Raw genomic sequence first — 23,560 nt, forward strand, 5'->3', positions numbered from 1 at the left:
CCCCCCCCAACCAACGCTCTTCAGCTGCCTTCAGAAGCGCGAGCTGATGGACACTACTCCCAGATTCCATCATCGTACGCGAACCCACGCGTGTCTTCTCGCCTTACCCTCGTCCACAACCCAGTAAGTTCATCATTGTCGTCCTCTTATTTCAACCAACTGCTATCGAGGTACACGTGGATTGCGTAACCATGCCTTGAATGCATTTATGAAGGAGTCACTACGTGGAATCGTTTTACGGAAAAGGCTCCTCAGCTGACCCACCTGCAAGCTGATACTGGTGACGCTTTCGTTCCAAATAGGATATTGCAGGTAAGTTTTCATCCCTTTTCCTTCAGTAAACCCCGCATCTCCACCAAAGCCAGAGTTGGATTGACACAACCATTTCTAAACCCTTGACCGCGACAACACCTGCCTGTTGCTGGCTCTCTTCTGACAAAGCTACAGGCGCAAACTGCTTCACGTTCTGCAAAGTACCGACCTCATTGGGACGACGAAACACGCAAGGAAGGTATGTACCAGAGTCTCCTCATCACACATGTGTGCTCTTCCTCGTGGTGCCCTACGACGCTGTTGCGGGGTTTGACCTGTAGCTTCGCGTCTCCGCATCGCCAAGCATTGTGTATACTGCCATTCAACCAATTAGCAACAACCATTTTCACTTTTCCACTTCTGGATGGGACTCTCAGCCTCTTCTGACATCACAACAAACACTATGCACAACGCGTGTTTCTCATAGCACTGTGTCTAACCAAAGTATCCACAGGCCGCTCATACTTCTGTACTATAACCTTGCTTGGAGAAGCCATAGCTTTGTTTGCCCATCGCTACCGAACAAAAACGACCCCTCAAGGAGTTCTTTCGGTTGAGAGAACCGAGAGAAAGAGTGATCCGATTATTGGTTGGCAGTAACTCTGCACGGTAAGTAGAGTCGACTTGAAATACATCGTACTGAGACGGCAATCGACGTGGACAAACCGGATGTTGATTGATGATGCAGCTTGAGGATATAATACCGAGTTTGTCAAGCAATATGCCAGCACAAGCTAGCAAATCAAAGAAGAGCCGCGAAGTCGACAATGATGTACTGCGCAGTCCTGCTAAGGATGCCAAGGTCCGTAAGCGTGTAGTATCAAAGCCGCAGGCAGACCGCCTGGGCAACTGGAACTATACTCACGAGCTCCCAACTGGAGAGCAGCGAGTCAAGAATGGCCGACTTCCTGGCCGCACACTCGTGCACTGGTCACGTGAGTTCTTGACTTTGACCTTCGAAAAACGCAGCTGATCACAGACAGGACCCTTCATGATGGAGAAGGCCCTCTTGAACCTGCTGTATGAGTGTGACGTCCAGGGTATTGAGCTTCCCCTTGACCACGTTGCTCACAGACTCTGGCCTGGTGCTTCAGGTGAGGCGCTGCGACAGCGCTGTGAGAGAGTGAGAACTGAACTCCTTGTAACTGGTCACCTTGTTCCACCAAAGAACCGCAGGGGCCAACAGGTTTCCAACCTCACCCGAGGGGTGGTCCGCGCAAGCCCGGGAGACCCTAACGACCTCAAGACGACACGTGACGTGCCGTTCACTGAACCTTTCGACGAGAATATTGTCTATGACGATGCGGCATTCACCTATGTGCACAATCGAAGCTCTCGTAAGGAGGGTAAGGCTCCCGGCGTCAACCGCAAGTTTCAACACGGCTTCCTTAAGCGCGTCCACGCGAGTCAGGATATCGATGAACTCGAGGGTGATGCTCTTAACAACGAGGATGAGGACGATGCTGAAGACGCTTACGAAGAGCCAGAGGATTACGCTCTGCACTCTGGCCCTTAGATTGGTCCGGAATATGAGCACAATGCCCCTGGCCAGTATCAGGAGATCATTGATGGTGACTTGGTCCCAATGGATGGCACTCAAGCCACGCCTGGCAGCATCGCCGACGACGAAGCCGGCTCTTTCGTGAGTTACTTGCTTTGAAGACAGCATAACGTAGCTGACTTGTGGCCAGGATTCCTCATCTGATTTCACCTCTCAGCGCAGCCAGCCCTCTGACTTCGATCAATTTGCTCCACCCAAGCAGACACCGACGACAGTTGCTAACGCTGAATTCATCTCGCCGGGTGGTAAACCAACATGTACTAGCCCCTCTATCAACGCGGTGTGGAGCCACCCTGGCTATGCTCCTGTTCCTGCAATATACCAGACCAAGACTTCAGACTATCTGGACGGAATCCTCCAGGCGCAGAAGTGCACCCAAGCTCTTCTGGAGAAAAGCACACAGGTTAGTTCACGCAGGTTAGACTTCATTCTCCCATAAGATAGCTAATCCTATTCTTTCGCAGAAGGATGAAGACCATGAGCACCAGCAGTTGGATGACGCCGTGCTCCCTACGTTCACGAGTGCGAACCAAGACGAGTTAGAGAACGCCACCACTCATGATTCTGAGCCATTCATTTCATACAGCCAGTATCTCAACCTTCCCGATCTGGAAGATGACCTTCTTTTCCCAGACCTTGGAATCTAGGTCATAACGCCGGAGTACTCACCCCAACGATGTGGCTTTATCAGACTCTTGGCACTGGTAGCTGGCGATTGATATTGGCATACCATCTGCTTGGTCGGCCTCCACATTGCTCTACTCATGACAGGGCCGCCAATGAACACGACAATTACCACAGGTTCTGGTGCTTCAGAGGGATTGCCTACACCTACCCTTGATAGCATCCCCACTATACCGACTTTCGTGCGATTGGCACACCAGACTAGTCAGAGCTAGCTAGTGCTCACATCTTTACATTCTTCGTCTACGCTAACATGTTGCGTTGGACATCAGACTGTATTTCCTTTCACGATTCTTTCTCTCCTCAGTTGGTTGATCCTGCACAAAGAAGCAGCTTATGGTATTCTCTGGTCACAATACACCTGGGTCATGATTTCTCGGCGCCCGTTGATAGAGAGACACTCAGTTCCAGCTTGTATCCTGTCCACCTTGTCTATAGCACAGACACATGGCACCCATACCTCTATAGAAAGCCGCATTTTGGAGGAACATGATGCGATGTGAACGGGGAGGAATTGGTTTTTTGTGTCATCGTCAGATGGGGTTCCAGGATGAGAACTGTTTGCCAGAGAGATTTTATGACCGTAACATGATTTGTAGATAGGCGAACAATACCCGAGTTTGCACCACAAATGATGAGAAGGAAACACAGCCTGTCACCGCATGCATAATTGATGGGTCAAAGCCGTAATCCATCAGCTGCTCGGTTGCAAATAAGGTTCCCCTTTTCTGTCCAAAAGCCATTACAGATGTCTCAATACGATGCTGCTTGTTCTGACAGGTTAGTGGCATGTGGTACTACATCATCAAGAGGATGTGAGGCAGATTGCTTCGTAATACCACTAGCAAGGCCATCATGAGACTATTCACTGGCTGTACGCATATTCCTCATCGAACACATGCTATACGTATGAGCCAAAAAAAACCTGCACCGGCAAGTTGGCGATGATGAAGTGGAAAAGAGGAAGTGCCAATTAATGATAATTCTAGCTCAGAAATGAGTGCTTCCTATGTGTCGCATGTCGCGCAGAACCCTAGGGACCACGACTGGCGAAGCGACACTTTCAATGGCCAAATCAGCACGAGAATTGCGCTTAGGAACGGGTATTTTCAGAGCCCACGGTGGTCCACGAACAGGCCAGTTGAAGATCCGGGCTGCAGGGCAAAACGGGACCATAAACAACAGAGAAAGCTACGAAATGGCGTATGAGAAAGTGAGGAGGCATGACCCCCGGAGACCGACATTTATCATGCGACTGTCACTGAGCATGACCTACTTTGGGCTGTGTTCATTGCTCTAGTTCATCCTCTCAGGGGCAATTGTTTGGGTGAAACTCGATGTATGCTGTCATCTGTGCTGCTGATAGTGCTGATATCCCAAAATGGCGCCAATTTCTCCACAGCCTTCAAAAGGTGAATATTGCTCTTCAAAGCTCTTTCAATACACTTCATCTACTGCGTGTGTGCATGCGTACTGCGGATATCCATCCTCGGCTTTGCGTCGCGCTACGAATTGCCAGTTGAAAAGGTCTGGACCGAATGAGGTTCCACGATTTTCCACGGTGAATAAGCTGGGGATGGCGCTAGGCCGGGGCGGGCTTAGCGTGTATTGCCTCGGCTTTTGGGTGGATTGGCTCCGTGTTGACGAGGACCAAATTTTTTGAAGCTTCCCCCAGGGTCTCCAGTACTGAGCATCCTTTTTCCCATCTCCCATCCCTCCGAGCCAGCATCCAACAACAGGCGCTGCCTTCTTCCATCCTCTCAAGCTTCCATTCCTCCCCTGTACGATCCTTCCCTTTCTCCATAGTACCTTATAATCAGATCACAATGCAGCGCGCTCTGTCATCGCGATCAAGGGCTTCGGTCCTCAACTCGGCCTCTGCCGCTGCTAAGTACCGGCCCGGTGCAGGTCTGTCGCAGCAGCTCAGATTCGCCCACAAGGTAAGCTCACACCATGGACTAGGGATCTATTCCTCGGGGTCAGAGGGGACATGACGCTGATACACGGCTTTGTAGGAGCTGAAGTTTGGTGTTGAGGGCCGTGCCGCTCTCCTGTCTGGTGTTGAGACTCTGGCAAAGGCTGTCGCCACCACCCTGGGTCCCAAGGGCCGAAATGTCCTGATTGAGTCCAGCTACGGCTCGCCCAAGATCACAAAGGGTATGTCAGGCCATCACAGGCTGCTGAACCGGATAGGATTGTACTAATGCCGTCGCAGATGGTGTCACAGTTGCTCGTGCTATCAGCTTAAAAGACAAGTTCGAGAACCTCGGTGCCAGATTACTACAGGATGTCGCCTCGAAAACGAACGAGTCCGCCGGTGACGGTACTACCAGTGCCACTGTCCTGGCCCGCGCCATCTTCTCGGAAACTGTCAAGAACGTTGCTGCCGGCTGCAACCCCATGGACCTGCGCCGTGGTACTCAGGCTGCCGTCGACGCCGTCGTCGAGTACCTGCAGAAGAACAAGAGGGACATCACCACCAGCGAGGAGATTGCCCAGGTTGCCACCATCTCCGCCAACGGCGACACCCACGTCGGCAAGCTGATTGCCAACGCCATGGAGAAGGTCGGCAAGGAGGGTGTCATCACCGTCAAGGAGGGCAAGACCATGAGCGACGAGCTGGAGGTTACCGAGGGTATGCGCTTCGACCGTGGCTTCGTCTCCCCCTACTTCATCACCGACACCAAGTCCCAGAAGGTTGAGTTCGAGAAGCCTCTGATCCTCCTCTCGGAGAAGAAGATCTCGGCTGTCCAGGACATCATCCCCGCCCTTGAGGCTTCCACCCAGCAGCGCCGACCTCTCGTCATCATTGCCGAGGACATCGATGGTGAGGCTCTGGCCGTCTGTATCCTGAACAAGCTCCGTGGCCAGCTCCAGGTCGCTGCCGTCAAGGCTCCCGGCTTCGGTGATAACCGCAAGTCCATCCTCGGCGATATTGCCGTCCTGACCAACGGTACCGTCTTCACTGACGAGCTCGACATCAAGCTTGAGAAGGCCACCCCCGACTTGCTCGGTTCGACCGGCTCCATCACCATCACCAAGGAGGACACCATCATCCTCAACGGTGAGGGCACCAAGGACGCCATCACTCAGCGCTGCGAGCAGATCCGTGGTGTCATGGCCGACCCTACCACCTCCGACTACGAGAAGGAGAAGCTCCAGGAGCGTCTCGCCAAGCTCTCGGGCGGTGTCGCCGTCATCAAGGTCGGTGGCTCCTCCGAGGTCGAGGTCGGTGAGAAGAAGGACCGCTTCGTCGATGCTCTCAACGCCACCCGCGCCGCCGTCGAGGAGGGTATCCTGCCCGGTGGTGGTACCGCCCTGATCAAGGCTTCCGTCAACGCCCTGGGCGACGTCAAGCCTGCCAACTTCGACCAGCAGCTCGGAGTCAGCATCATCAAGAACGCCATCACCCGCCCCGCCCGCACCATCATCGAGAACGCCGGCCTCGAGGGCTCTGTTGTCGTTGGCAAGCTGACTGACGAGTTCGGCGCCGAGTTCAACAAGGGCTTCGACAGCGCCAAGGGCGAGTACGTCGACATGATTGCGGCCGGTATCCTCGATCCCCTCAAGGTCGTCCGCACCGGTCTCATTGACGCCAGCGGTGTCGCGTCGCTGCTGGGTACCACCGAGGTTGCCATCGTCGAGGCACCGGAGGAGAAGGGCCCGGCTCCTCCCATGGGCGGCATGGGAGGTATGGGTGGAATGGGTGGCATGGGCGGCATGATGTAAGGTGCCTGCTGCGGTGCTACTGAGCGATTCTTCCTATTCCTTGTACAAAAGTCACAGCAAAAAAAAGACCTGGGACATGGGGGCATTTGGGCTTTGGTGTTACGACGGAACGGGTGCATTTCTGGCCATGTAATCTCCCCTCTCTACTGCCCTCACTTGTACGTTTTGGTTCATACTCGTTGATATCCCGAGCGGCGTTGTAAAAGAGTTGTATAATAGTCTTAGAGGCGACCTAGCTGCATGCAGATGACCAACATCAAACTGAGTTAAACATAAGAACTTCTGATCACGATTATGCGCTGTGCGGGTGGATCGATTTCCTGTGATACAACGTTTCCTTTTTATGTCTGCCTACTACCTACCAACTAGACCTGCTACATTCAATGCCTATTTTCGGGGCCTTGGACCTGAGACACACGGCATGAGCTGACGAATGCGGGTGGCTCATGGCTAGCCTGACCCGACAGGAGAAGGCAGCCGTTTTCTGGGGCCCGCAGTGTCCAAGTCCAAGCTTTGGCGATGATAGACATGCCTAATGCAAAACATCGTGCCTCGGGGTCTCAATGCGGTCTGCAGTCAATCCAATGCGAGTAACGCTGATCACGTGCGATGCCCGCCCAGCTGCCCAGGTGTTTGCTGGCATGCATTGGATTGCGACGAACAGGACAGGCCCCCTGGTTTGCTTTGGCTGGTTGCCCACTGCGACCAGAGCCAAAGCCTGGGAGAGAGTGGGATGATGACAGGATTGGGCATGGCCCACCCTGGCGAACCTCTCCGAACCAAAGCCTCTCCCTCAGTCAACTCATGTCACTAAAAATGACCCCACCATCACACGTACCAGGGGGATGGGGGGACCCAGCTTGCCAGGCTTGCCCAGCTCTTGTGTGTGTGTGTGTTGATTTGGGCGCAGCAGCCCGACCCGACCGACCTTCCCCTCCAACCTGAGCAGGACCTGAGGGGGAGAGCAAGTCGCCCAGCAGCAGCCCAGCAGCCAGCAGCCAAAAAACCGGTCCCCCTCATTCAACCCACTTCCAGACGGGCCACTGCTCCCTGATAGCGACCACACTAAAACTCCGTCCTCCTTCTCTTCCCCTTACCGCAACTCCAATTCTCTGAGCAAAAAGTTCGGAAGGCAACAGGATTTAGACATCCCGCTTCTCTCTCTGTGAGTCCTGCGTCTTCTGCCTCGCCCAAGCCCAAGCCCAAACCCGAGCCCACGCCTCAGATCCCCTCGCCCGCATCCGGCTCAGCCCCTCGTGCCTACAAATATCCGCCCGCCGTGTTTACCTCGCCCGCTCTCCCAACCTGCATTGACGACCCCGCTGACCCTCCACTGCTGCCAGCTTGTAACCAGCACCGTCCCTTTTTGCAACCCAAAACCATAATACCGCCAGCATGGTGAGTTCTCCAGTACTAGACTGATAAGCTGCGCCCGCCCGTCACTGACATGCTGGTCCCTGAATAGTCTCAATCAGGGTTCGTGACTTTCCCTCTCCCCTCTAGCTTGACCTTCGGGACGCACGCCTCGAAACCCCTCGCCGCCCGATGTGATCTTTGGCGGGATTATCGCCCACCCAGCCTCACGATGGTGCTGCAGCCCGCACACGGGACGCCCTCGCTGATACCCCTCACAGAGCCACAGTCTCTCAGGACTGCATAAACGCCTACAACGACCTCAAGCTCGCCAAGAAGCACAAGTACGTCATCTTCAAGCTGTCGGACGACAACCGCGAGATCGTCGTCGAGGAGGCTTCCGACAACAAGGACTGGGAGACCTTCCGTGAGAAGCTCGTCAACGCCACCCACAAGAGCAAGACTGTACGTTGCTCCTACTAGCTTCCCCGAGCTGCCTGGCCCCGGCCCCCACTGTCGGATGTGACACTGATTGACGCCTTGTGTTAGGGTGCTGTTGGCAAGGGTCCCCGATACGCCGTCTACGACTTCGAGTACAGCCTGGCCTCTGGCGAGGGTTCCCGGTACGTCTCTAAACCAAGAAACCCCTCCAGGCAGACAGTGCAGGGGTACTGACAATCCGCAGAAACAAGATCACCTTCATTGCCTGGTCGCCCGATGATGCCGGCATCATGGTACGCCGTCCACCCCTAGTTCACAACCCCCTTGCTCCATACTTACAGCTGCGCAGGCCAAGATGGTGTACGCCTCGTCCAAGGACGCCCTGAAGCGCGCCCTCACTGGTATCGCGACCGAGATCCAGGCTAACGACCAAGACGACATTGAGTACGACACGGTGCTGAAGACCGTCAGCAAGGGCCTGGCCTAAATTCCCAACACCGCAGCACATACTTGAGATGCGGGGAACTGAATGATCTCCTTGAGGATACAGCATGGGAAATGACACTTACGCAACCCATACTTTTTGTGGCAGACGGGAGGTGGTGGATGATAAATGGGAATACCTGGACTGCTAGCCTCCTAGTCTAGCATCAGGCAAAAACTTGGTTCTTCTTCTGTCGAGGCGTGACTCTCGAATTTCAGATCTGATGTTGGCCGGATATCTTGAGGGCTGTCACGTACCGAAAGACACTGCAGCATGCACAAAAAGCCTCGTTCTAGAATGTAGAGTATTCTGCGCGTCCTCAAGGACCGCTTTGTCCTGCTGAAATCGTCATGTCCGTCAGGCACTTCATAACATTATGATCGCTTGCTACAATATGCCACGGGGGAAACATTCGTATGTGTTTGTAAGACGGCCCAATTCTATGAGCATCCGTCACTTCAATATTCACGGCTTGTCTACCCCATAGTCTCACCTCTTCGCCTTCCACGCCGCCTGAAATGTATCATATAGCACCTCGGCATCCTTCTCATCCCGCAACCGCTGCAGCAGGAAGCCCTTCAGGTCGTCCCAGAACTCCGACGTCTCCAACACCTCGTTCCCACTGGGCCCCTGCGCGACATCCGACGATGACGACTGCGCCACGGCCTTGGGCACGGCGGCGGCCCCACCCAGCACCATGACGCTGAACTCGACGGTGGTCTCGCCGTCGGCGGCCAGGTCCTTCAGCACCTTGCTGTCGACGACGGGCTTCTTCTTGTGTAGTAGCTTGATCTTGTCGAGCGCGATGCCCGTCTGCTCCACCACGGCGCCCTTAAGGTCCAGCACCGACGTGTTGAGCGACTGCGAGCTCAGCTTGATGTCGAGCGGCGGGTTGCGCAGCGACTTCAGCGTCACCGTCAGTGAGCGCTCCGAGCCCGGCGCCGTCTTTTGCGAGGAGGGTTTCGACATGGTGCGCGGCATGCGGGGGAGGATGTACTGTTTGTCGCCATATCAGTTCTGGGGGAGGCTCTGGTGTCGTCTCTTTGGGCGCTATGGAAGACTTACGGCGCTCCTGGCGGGGTGGTTCTTGGGATCCTCGACATGGTCGGGGGACAGCTTGACGGGGCGGGCGTCGAGGGCGCCCAGGAAGCTCTTGGCGAACGTCACCTCGGTCATGTTGGCGAGGTCGCGGGCGGTGAAGGTCGGGAAGGGGTAGGAGGAGTAGAGAGTCGACACGGGTTGACTGTTAACGCTGCTGCTGTTTGCCATAGGAATATAGCCTGGACACCCCGGTTACGACATGCAAGTGAGGTCGGGATGCTCATGCGCCACGATATCCCACCTTGGATCCTTGGATCATCATGATGGTTCCGTGGCGGTGCGGGGGAGACCGACAGCACAAGCCACGCATCTGGAAGTGGGGACGACTATCGTTATCGGCCGGCTTATCGGTGCTCCCAAGCAGAAAAAAAGTTCCCTGGGCCAGGCGGGACCAAAATTTCCAAGCGGAATTGGAGAAGTGCCCTTTGCATACCGTTCTGCGACAACTTCCCCCGTGCCGAATTCCCTCCCCGAGAACGCAGCAAAAATGGGTGTCGGCAGACGCATGCAGAAGCAGGGCCCTCCTGAGCCCCTGTCAGAAGAGCATTTCGCCAGACTCAAGCGCAAGGCCGGCCTCCCCGTCGACGATGTCCCCGCCGCGGCTCGCAACAACAAGAAGCGGAGGACAGCCAAGGAGCCCGTTGCGCCCAAGGGCAAGACCAACGGCGCTGCCGCCGCTGGCAAGAAGGGACCCCGGACCAATGGACAGCTGAACGCTGCCAAGGCTGCACCGGCCCAGGCGAACGGCAGGAAGTCCAAGAAGGCGCCGCAACCCGAGTCCGACGACGATATCAGCGACGGGCTGGGCGACGGGTTTGGTGACTCGGACCTCGAGGATGACGACGACATCCACGGCCTCAAGGACGACTTCTTGGACTCCGACGACTCTGTCTACGATTCCGACAACGAAGGGCAGCAGAAGGCTATGTTCTCCGAAGACGAGGACGACTCGGACGCTGAGGAGAAGCTGACGGCCGCCAACATTGCCGGTCTCTCAGCGAAGCTCGATGCCAAGTTGGCGCAAGAGGAGGCCGACGCTCAGGCCGAGTTGGAGGAGAATGCGCTGCAGACAAACATCGACGGCGACAGGCCGCACGTCCTGGACGACGACGAGGAAGAGGGCCTGGCCGCCAAGACCAAGGCGCTGCTGGCACCAGACCTGCAGCTGCTGCGGACGAGGATCACGGATACCATCAGGGTGCTGGGCGACTTTGCCAAGCTGGCCGAGGAGGGGAGGTCGAGGGCCGAGTACACGGCCCAGCTGCTCAAGGACATCTGTGCCTACTACGGCTACTCCGAGTACCTGGCCGAGAAGCTGTACAACCTGTTCACGCCCCAGGAGGCCTTTGCCTTCTTCGAAGCCAACGAGAGCGCCCGTCCCGTCGTCATCAGAACAAACACCCTCCGGACACACAGACGAGACCTCGCACAGGCTCTGATAAATAGGGGTGTTGTTTTGGAGCCCGTGGGCAAGTGGTCAAAGGTTGGACTGCAGATCTTTGAGAGTCAAGTGCCATTGGTATGTATTGAAACGTCTACCACGTAATGTTGAGGCGTCCACTAACAGCATAACAGGGTGCCACTCCCGAGTACCTTGCCGGACACTACATTCTACAAGCTGCCAGTTCATTCTTGCCCGTCATGGCGCTGGGCCCCCAAGAAGGCGAGCGTGTGCTGGATATGGCCGCTGCCCCCGGTGGAAAGACCACGCACATGGCTGCCATGATGAAGAACACCGGCTGCATCTTCGCCAACGATCCCTCCAAGTCTCGTGCCAAGGGTCTGATCGGAAACATCCACCGTCTCGGCGCGCGCAACGTGGTGGTGTGCAACTACGATGCCAGAGACTTCCCCAGGGTGATCGGTGGCTTCGACCGTGTGCTTCTCGATGCCCCTTGCTCGGGTACTGGTGTCATTGCCAAGGATGCCTCGGTCAAGACCAACAAGACCGAGAAGGACTTCATGGTCCTGCCCCACACCCAGAAGCAGCTGCTCCTGGCTGCCATCGACAGTGTCAACCATGCCAGCAAGACTGGTGGCTACCTCGTCTAGTAAGTCAACTACCAGGATTCTCTAGGTGCTGCTTGAAACTAACGCTGCCCAGCTCTACCTGTTCCGTCACAGTCGAGGAGAACGAGCAGGTCGTCAACTACGTCCTGAGCAAGCGCCCCAACGTCAAGCTCGTTGAGACGGATCTGCCTTTCGGAAAGGAGGGTTTCACCAGCTATGCCGGAAAGCACTTCGACCCGTCGCTGCGGTTGACGAGAAGATACTACCCTCACACATACAACGTGGTAAGTCTTTGTCCCAACCCCGCGTGTTTTCCATCTAGCAGATAGCTAATCGCAACACCCCACACAGGATGGTTTCTTCGTCGCCAAGTTCCACAAGGTCGGCCCCTCGCCCGCCGGCGCCGCCAGCGTAAGCAAGGAGAAGGCGCCCACGGAGAAGCGGCCCGAGGACGAGGAGGTCATCAACAAGACGCCCATCGCCGCTGACGACAAGATGGAGGGCGTCGAGACCGACGACTTTGGCGGCTTCGACGACGAGCAGGACGAGGAGTATATGGAGAAGGGCAAGCGCAACGCCATGAGACGGCGCGGTATCGACCCCAACGCGCTCGACAAGAGCAAGAAGGCCGCTGCAACCAAGGGTGACCAGGCCGAGAAGGTGAAGGAGAAGACGAAGGAGAAGAAGGCAGCCAAGGAGCAGGAGGCAAAGCCTGAGAAGGCCGCCAAGGCGGAGAAGGTAGCGAAGGCAGAGAAGGCCGCCAAGCCCGAGAAGGCTGAGAAGGCTGAGAAGAAGGACAAGAAGAAGACAAAGAAGGCGTAGATCATAGACGAGCGCTGTTTTCCGGCGGTACAAAAATAAATCATTTCGAGGACTACTTTGAAAAGCTGACTTGTTTGACCATGTATCGTGGTTTTCACTGGGCGGTGCTTTCACATGTAGACAAATACTGTAGTTACCCCTTTTGAAATACAAGTAGCCAGCAGGCGCGGTGTAACCACAAATACCTTCTATTGAGGGAATCAATGTAACTAGCATACAGCTATGGATTGCCTCAACCTTGTATATATGTATGCTTGATCTCCAGCCCTTTCGCGCATCATGTCTTTTAGTCTGCCCAGTGGGTTTCTGTTGACTTATACTGCCAATGTGGCTCACATTGGCTCAAATCACAGCCCCCGAGAGAGAATCCGATGGGGAGGCAATGAACACCAGCATGGAGATGAGTTGCGTGGCTAGGTCATGATTTGTAGAGCAGATCTTACTATACTGGCTGATCTTACATACTACGATTGGTGCTGCTGCTTGTGCCAGAGCAGCAGTTCACTTTATGCGCGGTCGTATCACCACAGCCACTGAAGTGTTAACGAGTCGAAAATTCCACCAAGGGATTCTGGCGAGTCTATTCATAGGCAAGTACTACGAATATTATGTGTATTAGCGTCGGAGGCGAGATCCCAATAGCAATGAGTAGCATCCTCAGGTGGTTCAGATGTGAATAAGACCTGTACGGTGTTCTGGGGCTTGATGCAGTTGAAAGAAGCTGTAGTGTTGACGATCACACATATGGTGAACTTTCACTTCGGGGTTCGGACCTGCGGAACACCTAGGTATGTTGTTAACAGCAATGGACGAATCCGTTCACTACATGTCCACATCTTTTTCTTCACTTTTTTTAATAACTCTCAATTCACCCGCGAGAAAAATCCTCTCTCGATTGTTAGCAACACAAAAATTCACCCCGTTCGATTGTCCGCAATTGGCCGATTGTTCGCTTACGATCGCGACGATTGTTACCTTCAATGCTGAAGCCAGAAGCCTCGGGTATAAATTATCGCACCTTGGATCACACTCACCACCAAAAGACATCATCAGCAACAACAAACCACTGCGGAGGACAAAGTCTCATCAAATCCAACAAACAGGTGAACTACCAAGATAATTCATACAAAGAATCATAAAGCGGAGGTGAGTAGTCTCTGCCAGTCGATACAAGCAAGACCACGAGATTATACTGACGAAGTAGCAGCTGATACGATGCGCGTCGTCAGCCCATTGCCTCACGATGGGACGGCCACATCGCCGTTCTGGTCTGATCCCAGTCTTTTTGACCGAGTATACCTGTTCGTCGACCTCGAGGGCACCTGTCTTGGTGCCAAGCAGGTGACTGAGATTGGCAACACCATGGTCGACACTAGGCTCATCGCCGCGGCCGACCGCCCCAAGCTATCCGCATACATCTTACAGGAAAAATCAGAACACCGGATCGTGTCGAAGTTCAGACGACTGACGGAGCGGAGCTGCACCGCGCGTTGGCACGCTACCAAACCGCACGTCGCCCAGCCGTATAGCAACGCATTCTCCACCACGTGCTTCATCGCCGCCCGGTATACTCGGTCATACATAAAGAACTTGATCCAGGGCGCGCTTTTCCAGAACCGCACGCCCTCCGAGTCCCGCAGCGGTATCGTCCGGCACGTCGATGTCATGGTCTAGGACGCCGGCTTCGAGAAGGACGCTTTCCTGCGCTGGGGGCTCGAGGAGGTCTTCAACAGGTATGCCGCCAACCTGCGCCTGGTGGATCTGCAGCTCTGGTCGCCTTTCAAGGCGAACATCTCTGGCAGACGGCGCCAGTCCGCGGCCGACGTCATGAGGGCGCTGAGTATACCTTTCTGCACTGCGGGTGTAGATTTGCGGCACTGTGCTCAGAATGACGCCTTCTTCGAGATGTTGAAGTTCTTCAGAGTGATCACGATGACTCCCGAGGAGTTCTCGAGGTACATTCATGGCCAGAATCTAGAACAGATCAAATTGGGAGTGGATGAGCGGCTGCTCGCCAGAAACATGGCAATGGACCCAACGGCTGAGACGGTGGATCATCGTGACAAGTCTACGAAGGGAGTTCAATCGAGCTTTACTGAAGCGCAGCTTTCCAAAGCCCCCGGTGTCGCTCCACTGGTTGCCTTCACGTCACAAAGTGCTATTTCAGCTTGGGGTACTGGCCCGGATTAAATCTTGCGTTCACCTCCTCCAGCAGGAGCATGCCATCAGCCTGCTAGACGTCGCGGACGACAAGCTCGATACCCTCAAACATGACATCAGTTACAACAAACAGCACGATTCGTTCAACCAACTCCAATCGACTGCTCGCGATCTGAAGCGATCCGAGAGCCTTGTACAACACTGCCTCCGATCTGGAGGAGTGCCTCTGGTTCGAATGACCCCCAAGAACGCAACGGTTGCATCTATCCATAGAGATCGGCTAATAAAGTCATTTGGAGTATCAAAACCCAAAATATTTCCCACTTGGACATGCATTCAGTTCAGCACTATCCAATCGCAGTGCAACTCATGTGATAGAGGGGCGTTGTCCCACAGACTATGTAATATTTGCAGTAAGCGGGGTATGCCCACTTATCGGGGTTCAGATGCGTCGTTGTGATTTCAAGCGCAGAAATGATTTTCCGTGCCGAGCCACTCCCCAGCCTCCGTAACAAGGCAGCCGTGCACAACGACGGGCAACTTCGTTGGATCACAGCTCGAGGTCTCTCGTCGCGTGCTCAAGTCAACCTTTGGCATTCCTACACACACCCAGTCTAGACAGCTGTCAACGCAACCTTTGATCTCGCTCTCTCGCGCCGGTTCTGGCACCCGATACTAGGAAATTCCGTCTCCCACTTCACGAGTGCGCTCGCGAAAAGGACCGGGGTATTGGGGATCGCGGAACTCGCGCTTGACGGCGACGGTCAGGCTGTCCGCGTCAGCTGTCCATCCATCTCCAGCGTCTACTGTATCTACATGCTCTGCTCTTTCATTTGCATCTTGCTGAGTCAAGGCTGCTCCACGAAAAGCCTGGGCGGGTGGGAAACCGTTCCGACATCGATGAACGGGGCTTAAGTTTTCGACCCCTTTCCCCTCTGAACCTGAGAATCGTGCTGACACAGGATGGCTTCTAATCCCACTGACCTTTCCACAGCACCGGGTTCACCCGGCTCCCCCGGCTCTCCAACCAACTCAGTGCCCAGTGACGATGAAAGGTATCGCGATCTGAAACGACCTGAGGAGTCGCCAAAGCGCGAGAGTCCGTACAGGAGCATCAACCTTAAGGCCAAAAAAGCGCTCATCACATGGAACGGCGCCAACGGGCAGACGGAAGTTCTCGGCTGTTGCCAAGAAGGAAAACGCTTCGTGACGATACATTTCACAGCGAATATGGACGAGCATATTGGCATGTTTCGAGTCCTCATCCCGCTTGACAGCGCCACTGTGCAAAAGCCAGTCAACCTTTACATGTTCATTGCCCCCGAATCCATTCACTCGGTCTCGCTAGATGAGTCGGGGTCGGACATCGCGCAAAAAGAGCTCCAAACCCAAACCCACTGCCTGCGGTTCACGCTCAGTCGGACGGTCTCTCTTGTCATCCCCAAGAGTCTGGATCCCACCTCCCTTGACAGCACACCGCGTTTCGCGTCTGTGCGTGCTCTTGCTTCTCAAACCGACTTCTCTATCTACATCCCGGCCAAGACGTGCTCCAAGCCTGAACTCAGGGCGCTTTGTGACGCTGTGTCGAGCCCAACCCCAGGCTATAAAGCCGATCCACGCAGTTCCAATATCAACAGTTTGTACGCCGGTGAAGGGGGTCAACTGCTTGAAGATAGCCCACCCGGGTACGAGGATCCAACTGGTCCTATTCTTGCCCAGGGTCCTGCTGCCGAGCCCGAGCTAGACCCTGATCAAACCCTAAGCAAAAAGAGACGACGGCGCAGCAGCTCATCCACCTCGCAAGAGCGGCAGTCCTCAAAGATAATGTCTATTCTTGAGCGTCTCACTGAGAGCGTCGACACCTTGTCAGCTCGTGTAAATCAAATGTCCTCTCGCTTGGATCGTTTGGAATCGCACATGGAGAACATGACGGAGAACCTGCAAAGCGAGTTTGAGCGCGCTCTGCAGGACACCCGCGATGAGACCCAGAACACGCTGGATGGCACGTATGAGGACCTGCTCTGGACGGCACAGGATAACCTCAAGGATCATGTGAACGAGCAAATAGCCGAGATGGAAGATAGGGCGTCGAGGAGAATCGTGCGCTCCCTGCGTAATGCCGCCGTGACGTTGCAGCTTGATTTAGTTAGTGAAGGCGATAGCCCGTAAATGATACCCCGTAGCTCATGAAGATCTTCCTCTCGGTGATGCATCGGTAAACCGGTTTACGAATACATGCGACTTTCACGATGTTGCGTTCGGCTAAGAGATCTTACGGGTTGATCTTAATTTCTACTCTATTGACAGTTGGATGTGAAACGCTGAACCCACCTCGCGTGCAGCTCGTAACAATTTCAACGATCATTGCTGGGACCAACAGGACTTGACCACCGATGTCATGATACTGCTCCCTCCGTGGCTATATATTCTGTCTAAGATTGTAACATCCCCGGACCCAGTCTCCGTATCTACTGCAAGATTCGCTAATATAGCCCTTCCTATGTATACTCTAGAAACCCGAAGGGCATGACAATAGTACAGAACGGGCCAAGCACGACGCTTCACATGCCGCCCCTCTCTCTTCGCCGGATTCTCATCGGTACTTTGCCAGCCGGACGAGCCATGCCGCCGCCGAAGCCCCTCAGCGTGGAGTCTTCCTGCACGTTTTCCCCCTCTCCGAGAATCTCGCAGTCAAACAAGCTTACCATCAAGGCGGTGGTTAGCAAGATCTGACGTTTCGCAAAGTGTCGGCCAGGACAAACTCGTGGCCCGCCACCGTAAGGGATCCATGAGCCTTCGTACTCTTTCTTCGAGAAAGTGGCAGAAGAGGCAGGGTCAGGTGACCCTGTCTTCCCATCATTACTTGTGGGTGGGTACTTGAGGAATCTTCCCACCCAGAACTGATCGACGGGATGCTCGTTGTCCAACCCGGTGTTCCACACTTCGGAATCCATGTGTGCAACTGTTGTCGGTGTGACAATGAACTTTCGCTTGGGAATGATCCAACCCCGGATATTCATGTCAGCCCTGTCTGGCATCCTGATGATATAGACGTGCATTCGGAGACGCAGAGTCTCGGCATAGACGGCTTGGAGTACTGGCAGCTGAAGCAATCGGCCAATGTCAAACCTGATACAGCCGTCTGCAGATTCAAGCACACAGGCGTCAACTTCGGCCCTCACACTCGCGAGCAGCTCAGGGTTGCGAAATATCTCGTAGACGGCCCAGGACGCGGCAGTGACGGAGTTCGTGACACTACATGCGGGATTAGCTGGCTGTGGTTCTACTAGAAAGCTACTGACAGTGTGACCTACGCCCATATCGCTCCAAAGTCCTGAGATGCGATGGCTGCATAGTCGAAACCGTCCATGTCGAGGAACATTTTCTGCCTCTCCCGGAAGAAGCTGCTTCCCCAGTATGGATCATCACCGTCAGCACCGACGGCCGAGTCGTTGCAGTTGTCTCTCGCATGCTGCTGCCATACTTGAACGGCGTTCAGTACCCTCTTGCGAACTGCGTACGCTTTCGGAGCGAGATACCAAGGGACACCTATGGCCTAGTCAGCTACGGAAACTGATGTGCACATCTGAAGGTCGTACCTTGAAGGTAAGTGTGCAAGTTTCGATCGAACTCGAAATAGTCTTCAAGGAACCGCGGATTCAGCTTCAAAAGATATGGGCCGCAGAGAGCATTAAAGATTGAGACGGTAGTCTCAGACCCGACGAGCTTCATCAAGTCGTCACAATATACCCAATTGGATCCAAGCCGGTTACGCCAGTCATGCAATTGCCCCGTGATGTTGACTGAAAATCTATTCCAAAATGGCCAAAGCCCCTTCCCTTCCAGAAATCGGACCAAGGACTGATGCACATGGTAGTCGATTCGGTTACGGGACTCGACCGTGCTGTTCGGATGAGGCACATGGCCGCCACCAGAATCGTCCTTGTCGTAAAGACTCAGTGCCTTGGCCGGCAAGCCAAAAGCGTGCCCAACTGCAAACTTGCTCAAGGGGATTGACGAGCACGCTGCCGAGCTCCTGAAGAGGGCTTTGACGTTCTCCTGTCCGCGGATGATGTAAAACTCTCGTGTGAGGATTTTGACCAAGACCGGGTGCGCGCGTTGGAAAAAGCTGCTGTGGTAAGTCAGTCATGGCCAATAATCGGCTATATTGGTATGTGCCGGGCTTACTTCCGGTTCAAGATGAAGGCTTTCGGCCGCCAGAGGTAGGGGAGCGGCAGATTGCCCAATAGCGGGAAGACATATGGGAATGCCAAGGGGATACCTTGGGCGCCTCTTTGCTTCTCATATGCTTTGAAATTGTTGAGTGCAGCAGCATATCGGAGCCAAAGTACAACAACAAGAAGGAAACAAAATGTTCCGGGGTTTGTTACAAGAAGATCGATAATCATGATTTCGTTTAGTTTGCCTATATTGTAGTAAATTGGACATTTTCAAACGTTTTATATACATAATCAATAAGATCTAGAATCTGAGGTCGAGACTCTTGCGGACTGCGCTTGCCTCGGCTGGCGCGCGACTTCGACTCCCTTGCGTCGGGGCTGTGGTCCAGGCCAAGATGGTTGCCCTTTTCGCTGCAGCGAAACCCACTAGTCACTCTTACCATCAGTAATCCAGTAGTTTTGTTGGACGATACCACTGATCGAGGCGCCATAGTTCATGTCTGATGTAATAGCTGAAAGATCGCAGTGCGTAGGAAAAATGAGGACACCCGCGAGCTGGCTCCAAGCTCTATCTAGGCGATCGTATTATGCACGTAGGATTGGCTATCTGGTCCTTCTTGATTCTCAGATTTGCTTTTACATAACAACACCCCTTAAAAATCTACCAACAGACAGTATCCTAGATCAAATACATGGGAACCATGGCGACTCTATCGGATCACCAAGAGGCTACTAGGCTTGTCGAGTCATCCACCCAAAATCACGTGTGCATGTTCCAAATAAGCAACTTCGATAGTGTTGGTTTGAATGAAACTGAAACCCGTACATGTGGCTCTTCGGGCGTTGACTGTATCAGCCCTGTACTGCTTTGTTGTGCAAGCGTGCTTATAACCACCATTAGGCATTTAGTTCAGTAAGGTTGCACAGTTTTTCCACACTCGAAGACAAAACACTAGTGCGAGTTCGGACCAACTCGCACCGATGCAATTCGCACTCATTGACCGGGCCGATGCCTCCGCTAGGCTGATTGTATGAGTCTTCCCCATGGAAAGACACTCCGGAGGAGGTCGGCAAGACGTATGATTGATGCCGTACCGGACCTGTATCAGAAGCACGTTTCACAGCAGACTCCCTTTGTGACATTCCAAAACGTTTCCCTGGCCAAATGAACTGTACATGGGCTTGATGGTTGGAAATTCCAGTTCCGGCCCAATCTTATAGATACGCTCCAGAGATTGATGTAGCACACAGCATTAGCAGCCTTGTGGGTAACACATAGATCGATGCGAGTTTCTGCAGTGATGGGGATGATGTGGCAGATCTCCTTCGAAGAATACGTACACAAAGTAAAACACTGCACAGCAAAGTAATAGTAAAGTCTCTTTGATGTGTTGGGGTAATGGGGTCAATCTTCCGGCTATGTCGAAGTTGCAAATGCGTGGCTAGGAAACCGAGCTCCGCAACTATCAAAATCCAAGACTCAAACCCCGACACAAACACTGTATCCCAACCATAAATTCTCGCAGTTAGAACCGATGCTGGGGTTCCAAGAATAGAAATCGTCCAAGGCGATGCCGTTATCGTTGGCAATGGCCCAGCAACCGTCTCCATCGACCACTGTATGCCATTGCTTGCAAGAAGAACTCGCACCGTCTTGTGTTGGCCCGGGCGGAGAAACTCCACCTGACGTCGACGTGGGCATGGCCGATGTCGTGGGCGACGAAGCCGGACCCTGGACGCAGTAAGCGTACCCAGGCCATAGGTTCGCGCAATCAGTACCAACTACACAATCATCAAGTCAGTCTATTTGTCGGCCTTGTCTGATGACTCAAATAAGACCAAAGGGATGCGATGCTGGACGGCTAGCTACCTGCGGGGTTCCAAGCATAGAAATTATCCAGGGCGATAGCGTTATCGTTGGCAATAGCCCAGCATCCGTCACCAGATTGCGCGACGTAGTACTTAACACAGCTCTCGACGATGCCGGTCTGCGTGGGGGCGCCGGGGCTGACCGAGGTGGAAGTGGTGATGGGTGCCTCGGTAGTCGTGGTGCTTGGGGGACGGGTGATGGTCGCACCTCCGCCGTTACTGTCCACTCCGACACACACAGGGCGGTCGGCCGACTCTTCCAAGTCGGCGTAAATACCCGTGTCGCAACTGGACTGGTCGCCGATCCAGGGGTTCCAGGCCATGAGGTTGCTGACGGTTACTTTATGATCATCGGCGATATCTTCGCAGGAGTATGCTGGAGATATATAAATTCTTTTAGTCATTTCGTTTCATCATGTACTCTTCGTATGCTCCATGTCTAGGGAACGGGAGAGGAGAGGATCGTTTACACGTAGCTTCATAGCCCTTGATAATTGTAAAGCAAGAGCAGGATGATATAGTACCCGAATGCGGCTCCTCAATGGGGAGACAAGTACCAGTTCTCGGTAGATCAGCTATTAATTCCTCGAATCAGCGTTTTGTCAATGGTTCGTAGTGCATCGAAACTCACGTGTAGCGTCCTTATGATCGCCACAGTACCTATAGCCTTCCTGCAGGTAGCAGGGGTTTACGGATTGCAGGCTTGGGTTCCACGATAGGAACTCGTTGAGGTCAAACTCGTACGCCCCAATGGCGAAGTAACAACTATTAATGGTATTATTGAAGGTAGGTACATCCGTTTGCAGGGACTGGTCCATCTGCGGCACGACGACATGGTGGCTGACGAATCCAAGACACCCGTCGGCTTCCGTAGCAGAGCCAGGAGCCAGAGATAGCTCTACGATTGGCGTCGCAATGGGTGCGACCGTCGGAACCAGCGACACGGCAGTCGTGACATAAGACGATGATGTTAGCGTATAAACAGGCGACGTGGAGTAGGGATAGTCGCTATAAGTATTGATGTCGCCCACAGGCTTGATACAATAAGATGTCTCGAGCCATAGATTGTTACAGTCAGGCTGATCAATAGACGGATTGAGGAAGAAAAAATCCTGTAGGGCGATGGCTTGTCGAATAGAAATGGCCTGGCAGTAGTCTCCGGCCTGCACCTCGTACCACCCGGCACACCGGGCATTTGACTCTGCTTTGGCGTTGGCAGGTCGAGGCACAGGCGTAGGCGGCGCTTGTGTGGCTGTCGGCGCCTCGGTGATGCTCGTCACATCTGCCAGGGTTCTTCCAGGGGGGCTGATACAGATCAAACTCTTAGCTATTGCGCCTAAATTCGAACATAGGGGATTAATGTTTGCGTTCCAAGTAAGAAGATCAGTTGCCCGTAGGCCTTCGACTGAGTCGATGATGCTTTGGCAGGTGTCATCGTATTGAACACGATATACTGTACATGGCTCTGGCAAGCAAAGATTCGCGCCCACCTGCAAAGTAGTACAATCCGGGTCAGTTCTGCCAGCCTTCACGATGCTGAGAGTCGAAACGCCCTTGGAGGTGGCAATCGAATCGCACGTATCCCCTTCTTGGACTGTGTACGGCGATGTGCAGGTCGGGGCATCTGTAGGCTGGGCACTTGGTTTGGTGCTGACGGCGTATGGTGCCGGTGAGGTGAAGGCATAGCCGGTGGCGCCACACCTGGAAGTGACGGATTGAAATCCCTCCGCGAACTGAGGATGGTAGCCAAAAGGAGAGCTCAATTGCTTGCTCACGACACTTAAAGCACAGTCGGAACAGCTGTCGACCTCCGTGCCGTTGGCAAGAGCATCCATGTATATTTGGTCGCAGAACATACCGGTGTCGCTGTCTTTGGTGCAAGACACATCGAACGCGTATAGGAGGTTCTCAATGACAAATGTAGCTGCCGCAATCTTTGTCAGTCGATTTGGGCTGGGTCATTGTCCAATAAGGAATAAGAGAATGTTTAACAAACCAGGATAAACGACTGAGCCAATTTCAAGCACGTCGGTACTGGTACTACAACCCGCAGCAATAACGTTTCGGACGGAAGTCAGAGAGGATCTGCAGTCTGCTGTGCATAGTACGTCCAACAAAGACGACGCAAGACGAGGCATGTCGACGGCTACAGAAGCCAAGAAGACTGAACAGCTGGCCACGGTTGTGTTAAGCGCCTCAGCACAGCTGTCGCTCAACCCCGGATAGGAGCTGTAGCCAAGAAGCCCATCAGGAAACTGTTGTGCTTCTGCTGTGCTGAACGAAGAAATGATGTTGACCAACAGAGCGGCTGCCCTGAAGTGGCCGTTCAACAGCACGCGGCTCATGATGAGGTTCCGGTGTGATGAAACGACAATTCAAAAGTGTTGTCGGAAAGTTCCCGAGCCCAACTTGTTGCTCACGACGAAAGAGATCCCGCAGCGCTTATGTGCCTCGTGAAGGTTGAAAGCAGCCCAACCTATCAGATAACATGGGCGGGTGAACTCGTGCTTCTAGTTGCTCAAGCGGCACCTTACAAGGACTACCGAGACCACAAAGATTTCCTAGGGCTATGCCGAGCTAAGGTGCCCGAGGCGGAGCCTCACCCGGCCCGGATGGGTCTCATGATACGATAACAACCTGACGCGCCATGCGGCCAAGTCCAATAGATTGGCAATAATGGACCAACCATGTATATTGTAACATCGAAATATACTAGACTAGAACCAAACCCGCATGCACCGATATTACTTTTACTTAGAACTTAGATTACTGTTAAGAATTGGATGTCATTGAGGCCGGCCTAAATTTATGTTGGCCGTGCACGGGACAATATATCCCTGTCAACAGGGAGTA

General features: G+C 53.8%; 10 protein-coding genes across 10 annotated transcripts; 7 read left to right on the top strand and 3 right to left on the bottom strand.

The window, feature by feature from the left end:
• Window positions 1-1,033: 1,033 nt before the first annotated feature.
• Window positions 1,034-1,828, top strand: JN550_011237 (uncharacterized protein; the record flags this gene model as incomplete). Its single annotated transcript, XM_049309580.1, has 2 exons — window positions 1,034-1,247; window positions 1,296-1,828. The coding sequence occupies 2 exons, from the start codon at window positions 1,034-1,036 to the stop codon at window positions 1,826-1,828; spliced, it is 747 nt and encodes a 248-aa protein (XP_049166730.1).
• A 69-nt stretch (window positions 1,829-1,897) lies between these two features.
• On the top strand, window positions 1,898-2,520 carry JN550_011238 (uncharacterized protein; the record flags this gene model as incomplete). Its single annotated transcript, XM_049309581.1, has 3 exons — window positions 1,898-1,954; window positions 2,004-2,276; window positions 2,338-2,520. 3 exons carry the CDS (start codon window positions 1,898-1,900, stop codon window positions 2,518-2,520), a joined length of 513 nt encoding a protein of 170 aa, XP_049166731.1.
• A 1,863-nt stretch (window positions 2,521-4,383) lies between these two features.
• JN550_011239 (uncharacterized protein) lies at window positions 4,384-6,286 on the top strand (the record flags this gene model as incomplete). Its single annotated transcript, XM_049309582.1, has 3 exons — window positions 4,384-4,497; window positions 4,573-4,714; window positions 4,773-6,286. 3 exons carry the CDS (start codon window positions 4,384-4,386, stop codon window positions 6,284-6,286), a joined length of 1,770 nt encoding a protein of 589 aa, XP_049166732.1.
• A 1,395-nt stretch (window positions 6,287-7,681) lies between these two features.
• Window positions 7,682-8,567, top strand: JN550_011240 (uncharacterized protein; the record flags this gene model as incomplete). Its single annotated transcript, XM_049309583.1, has 6 exons — window positions 7,682-7,684; window positions 7,752-7,762; window positions 7,921-8,104; window positions 8,189-8,262; window positions 8,325-8,373; window positions 8,430-8,567. The coding sequence occupies 6 exons, from the start codon at window positions 7,682-7,684 to the stop codon at window positions 8,565-8,567; spliced, it is 459 nt and encodes a 152-aa protein (XP_049166733.1).
• Window positions 8,568-9,053: 486 nt separating this feature from the next.
• Window positions 9,054-9,833, bottom strand: JN550_011241 (uncharacterized protein; the record flags this gene model as incomplete). Its single annotated transcript, XM_049309586.1, has 2 exons — window positions 9,054-9,560; window positions 9,630-9,833. The coding sequence occupies 2 exons, from the start codon at window positions 9,831-9,833 to the stop codon at window positions 9,054-9,056; spliced, it is 711 nt and encodes a 236-aa protein (XP_049166734.1).
• A 319-nt stretch (window positions 9,834-10,152) lies between these two features.
• Window positions 10,153-12,497, top strand: JN550_011242 (uncharacterized protein; the record flags this gene model as incomplete). Its single annotated transcript, XM_049309587.1, has 4 exons — window positions 10,153-11,184; window positions 11,241-11,716; window positions 11,770-11,959; window positions 12,027-12,497. The coding sequence occupies 4 exons, from the start codon at window positions 10,153-10,155 to the stop codon at window positions 12,495-12,497; spliced, it is 2,169 nt and encodes a 722-aa protein (XP_049166735.1).
• A 1,215-nt stretch (window positions 12,498-13,712) lies between these two features.
• JN550_011243 (uncharacterized protein) lies at window positions 13,713-14,687 on the top strand (the record flags this gene model as incomplete). Its single annotated transcript, XM_049309588.1, has 2 exons — window positions 13,713-14,009; window positions 14,172-14,687. The coding sequence occupies 2 exons, from the start codon at window positions 13,713-13,715 to the stop codon at window positions 14,685-14,687; spliced, it is 813 nt and encodes a 270-aa protein (XP_049166736.1).
• A 933-nt stretch (window positions 14,688-15,620) lies between these two features.
• Window positions 15,621-16,826, top strand: JN550_011244 (uncharacterized protein; the record flags this gene model as incomplete). Its single annotated transcript, XM_049309589.1, has 1 exon — window positions 15,621-16,826. The coding sequence occupies one exon, from the start codon at window positions 15,621-15,623 to the stop codon at window positions 16,824-16,826; it is 1,206 nt and encodes a 401-aa protein (XP_049166737.1).
• Window positions 16,827-17,218: 392 nt separating this feature from the next.
• On the bottom strand, window positions 17,219-19,336 carry JN550_011245 (uncharacterized protein; the record flags this gene model as incomplete). The annotated part of the gene is made up of 5 exons (XM_049309590.1): window positions 17,219-17,912; window positions 17,972-18,206; window positions 18,257-18,786; window positions 18,846-19,083; window positions 19,279-19,336. The coding sequence occupies 5 exons, from the start codon at window positions 19,334-19,336 to the stop codon at window positions 17,219-17,221; spliced, it is 1,755 nt and encodes a 584-aa protein (XP_049166738.1).
• Window positions 19,337-20,318: 982 nt separating this feature from the next.
• On the bottom strand, window positions 20,319-23,052 carry JN550_011246 (uncharacterized protein; the record flags this gene model as incomplete). Its single annotated transcript, XM_049309591.1, has 5 exons — window positions 20,319-20,620; window positions 20,709-21,083; window positions 21,178-21,282; window positions 21,339-22,631; window positions 22,704-23,052. The coding sequence occupies 5 exons, from the start codon at window positions 23,050-23,052 to the stop codon at window positions 20,319-20,321; spliced, it is 2,424 nt and encodes an 807-aa protein (XP_049166739.1).
• Window positions 23,053-23,560: the final 508 nt, after the last annotated feature.

Source organism: Neoarthrinium moseri (assembly GCF_022829205.1).
Source record: "Neoarthrinium moseri strain CBS 164.80 chromosome Unknown scaffold65_Wmoseri_CBS_16480, whole genome shotgun sequence".
Taxonomy (NCBI): domain Eukaryota; kingdom Fungi; phylum Ascomycota; class Sordariomycetes; order Amphisphaeriales; family Apiosporaceae; genus Neoarthrinium; species Neoarthrinium moseri.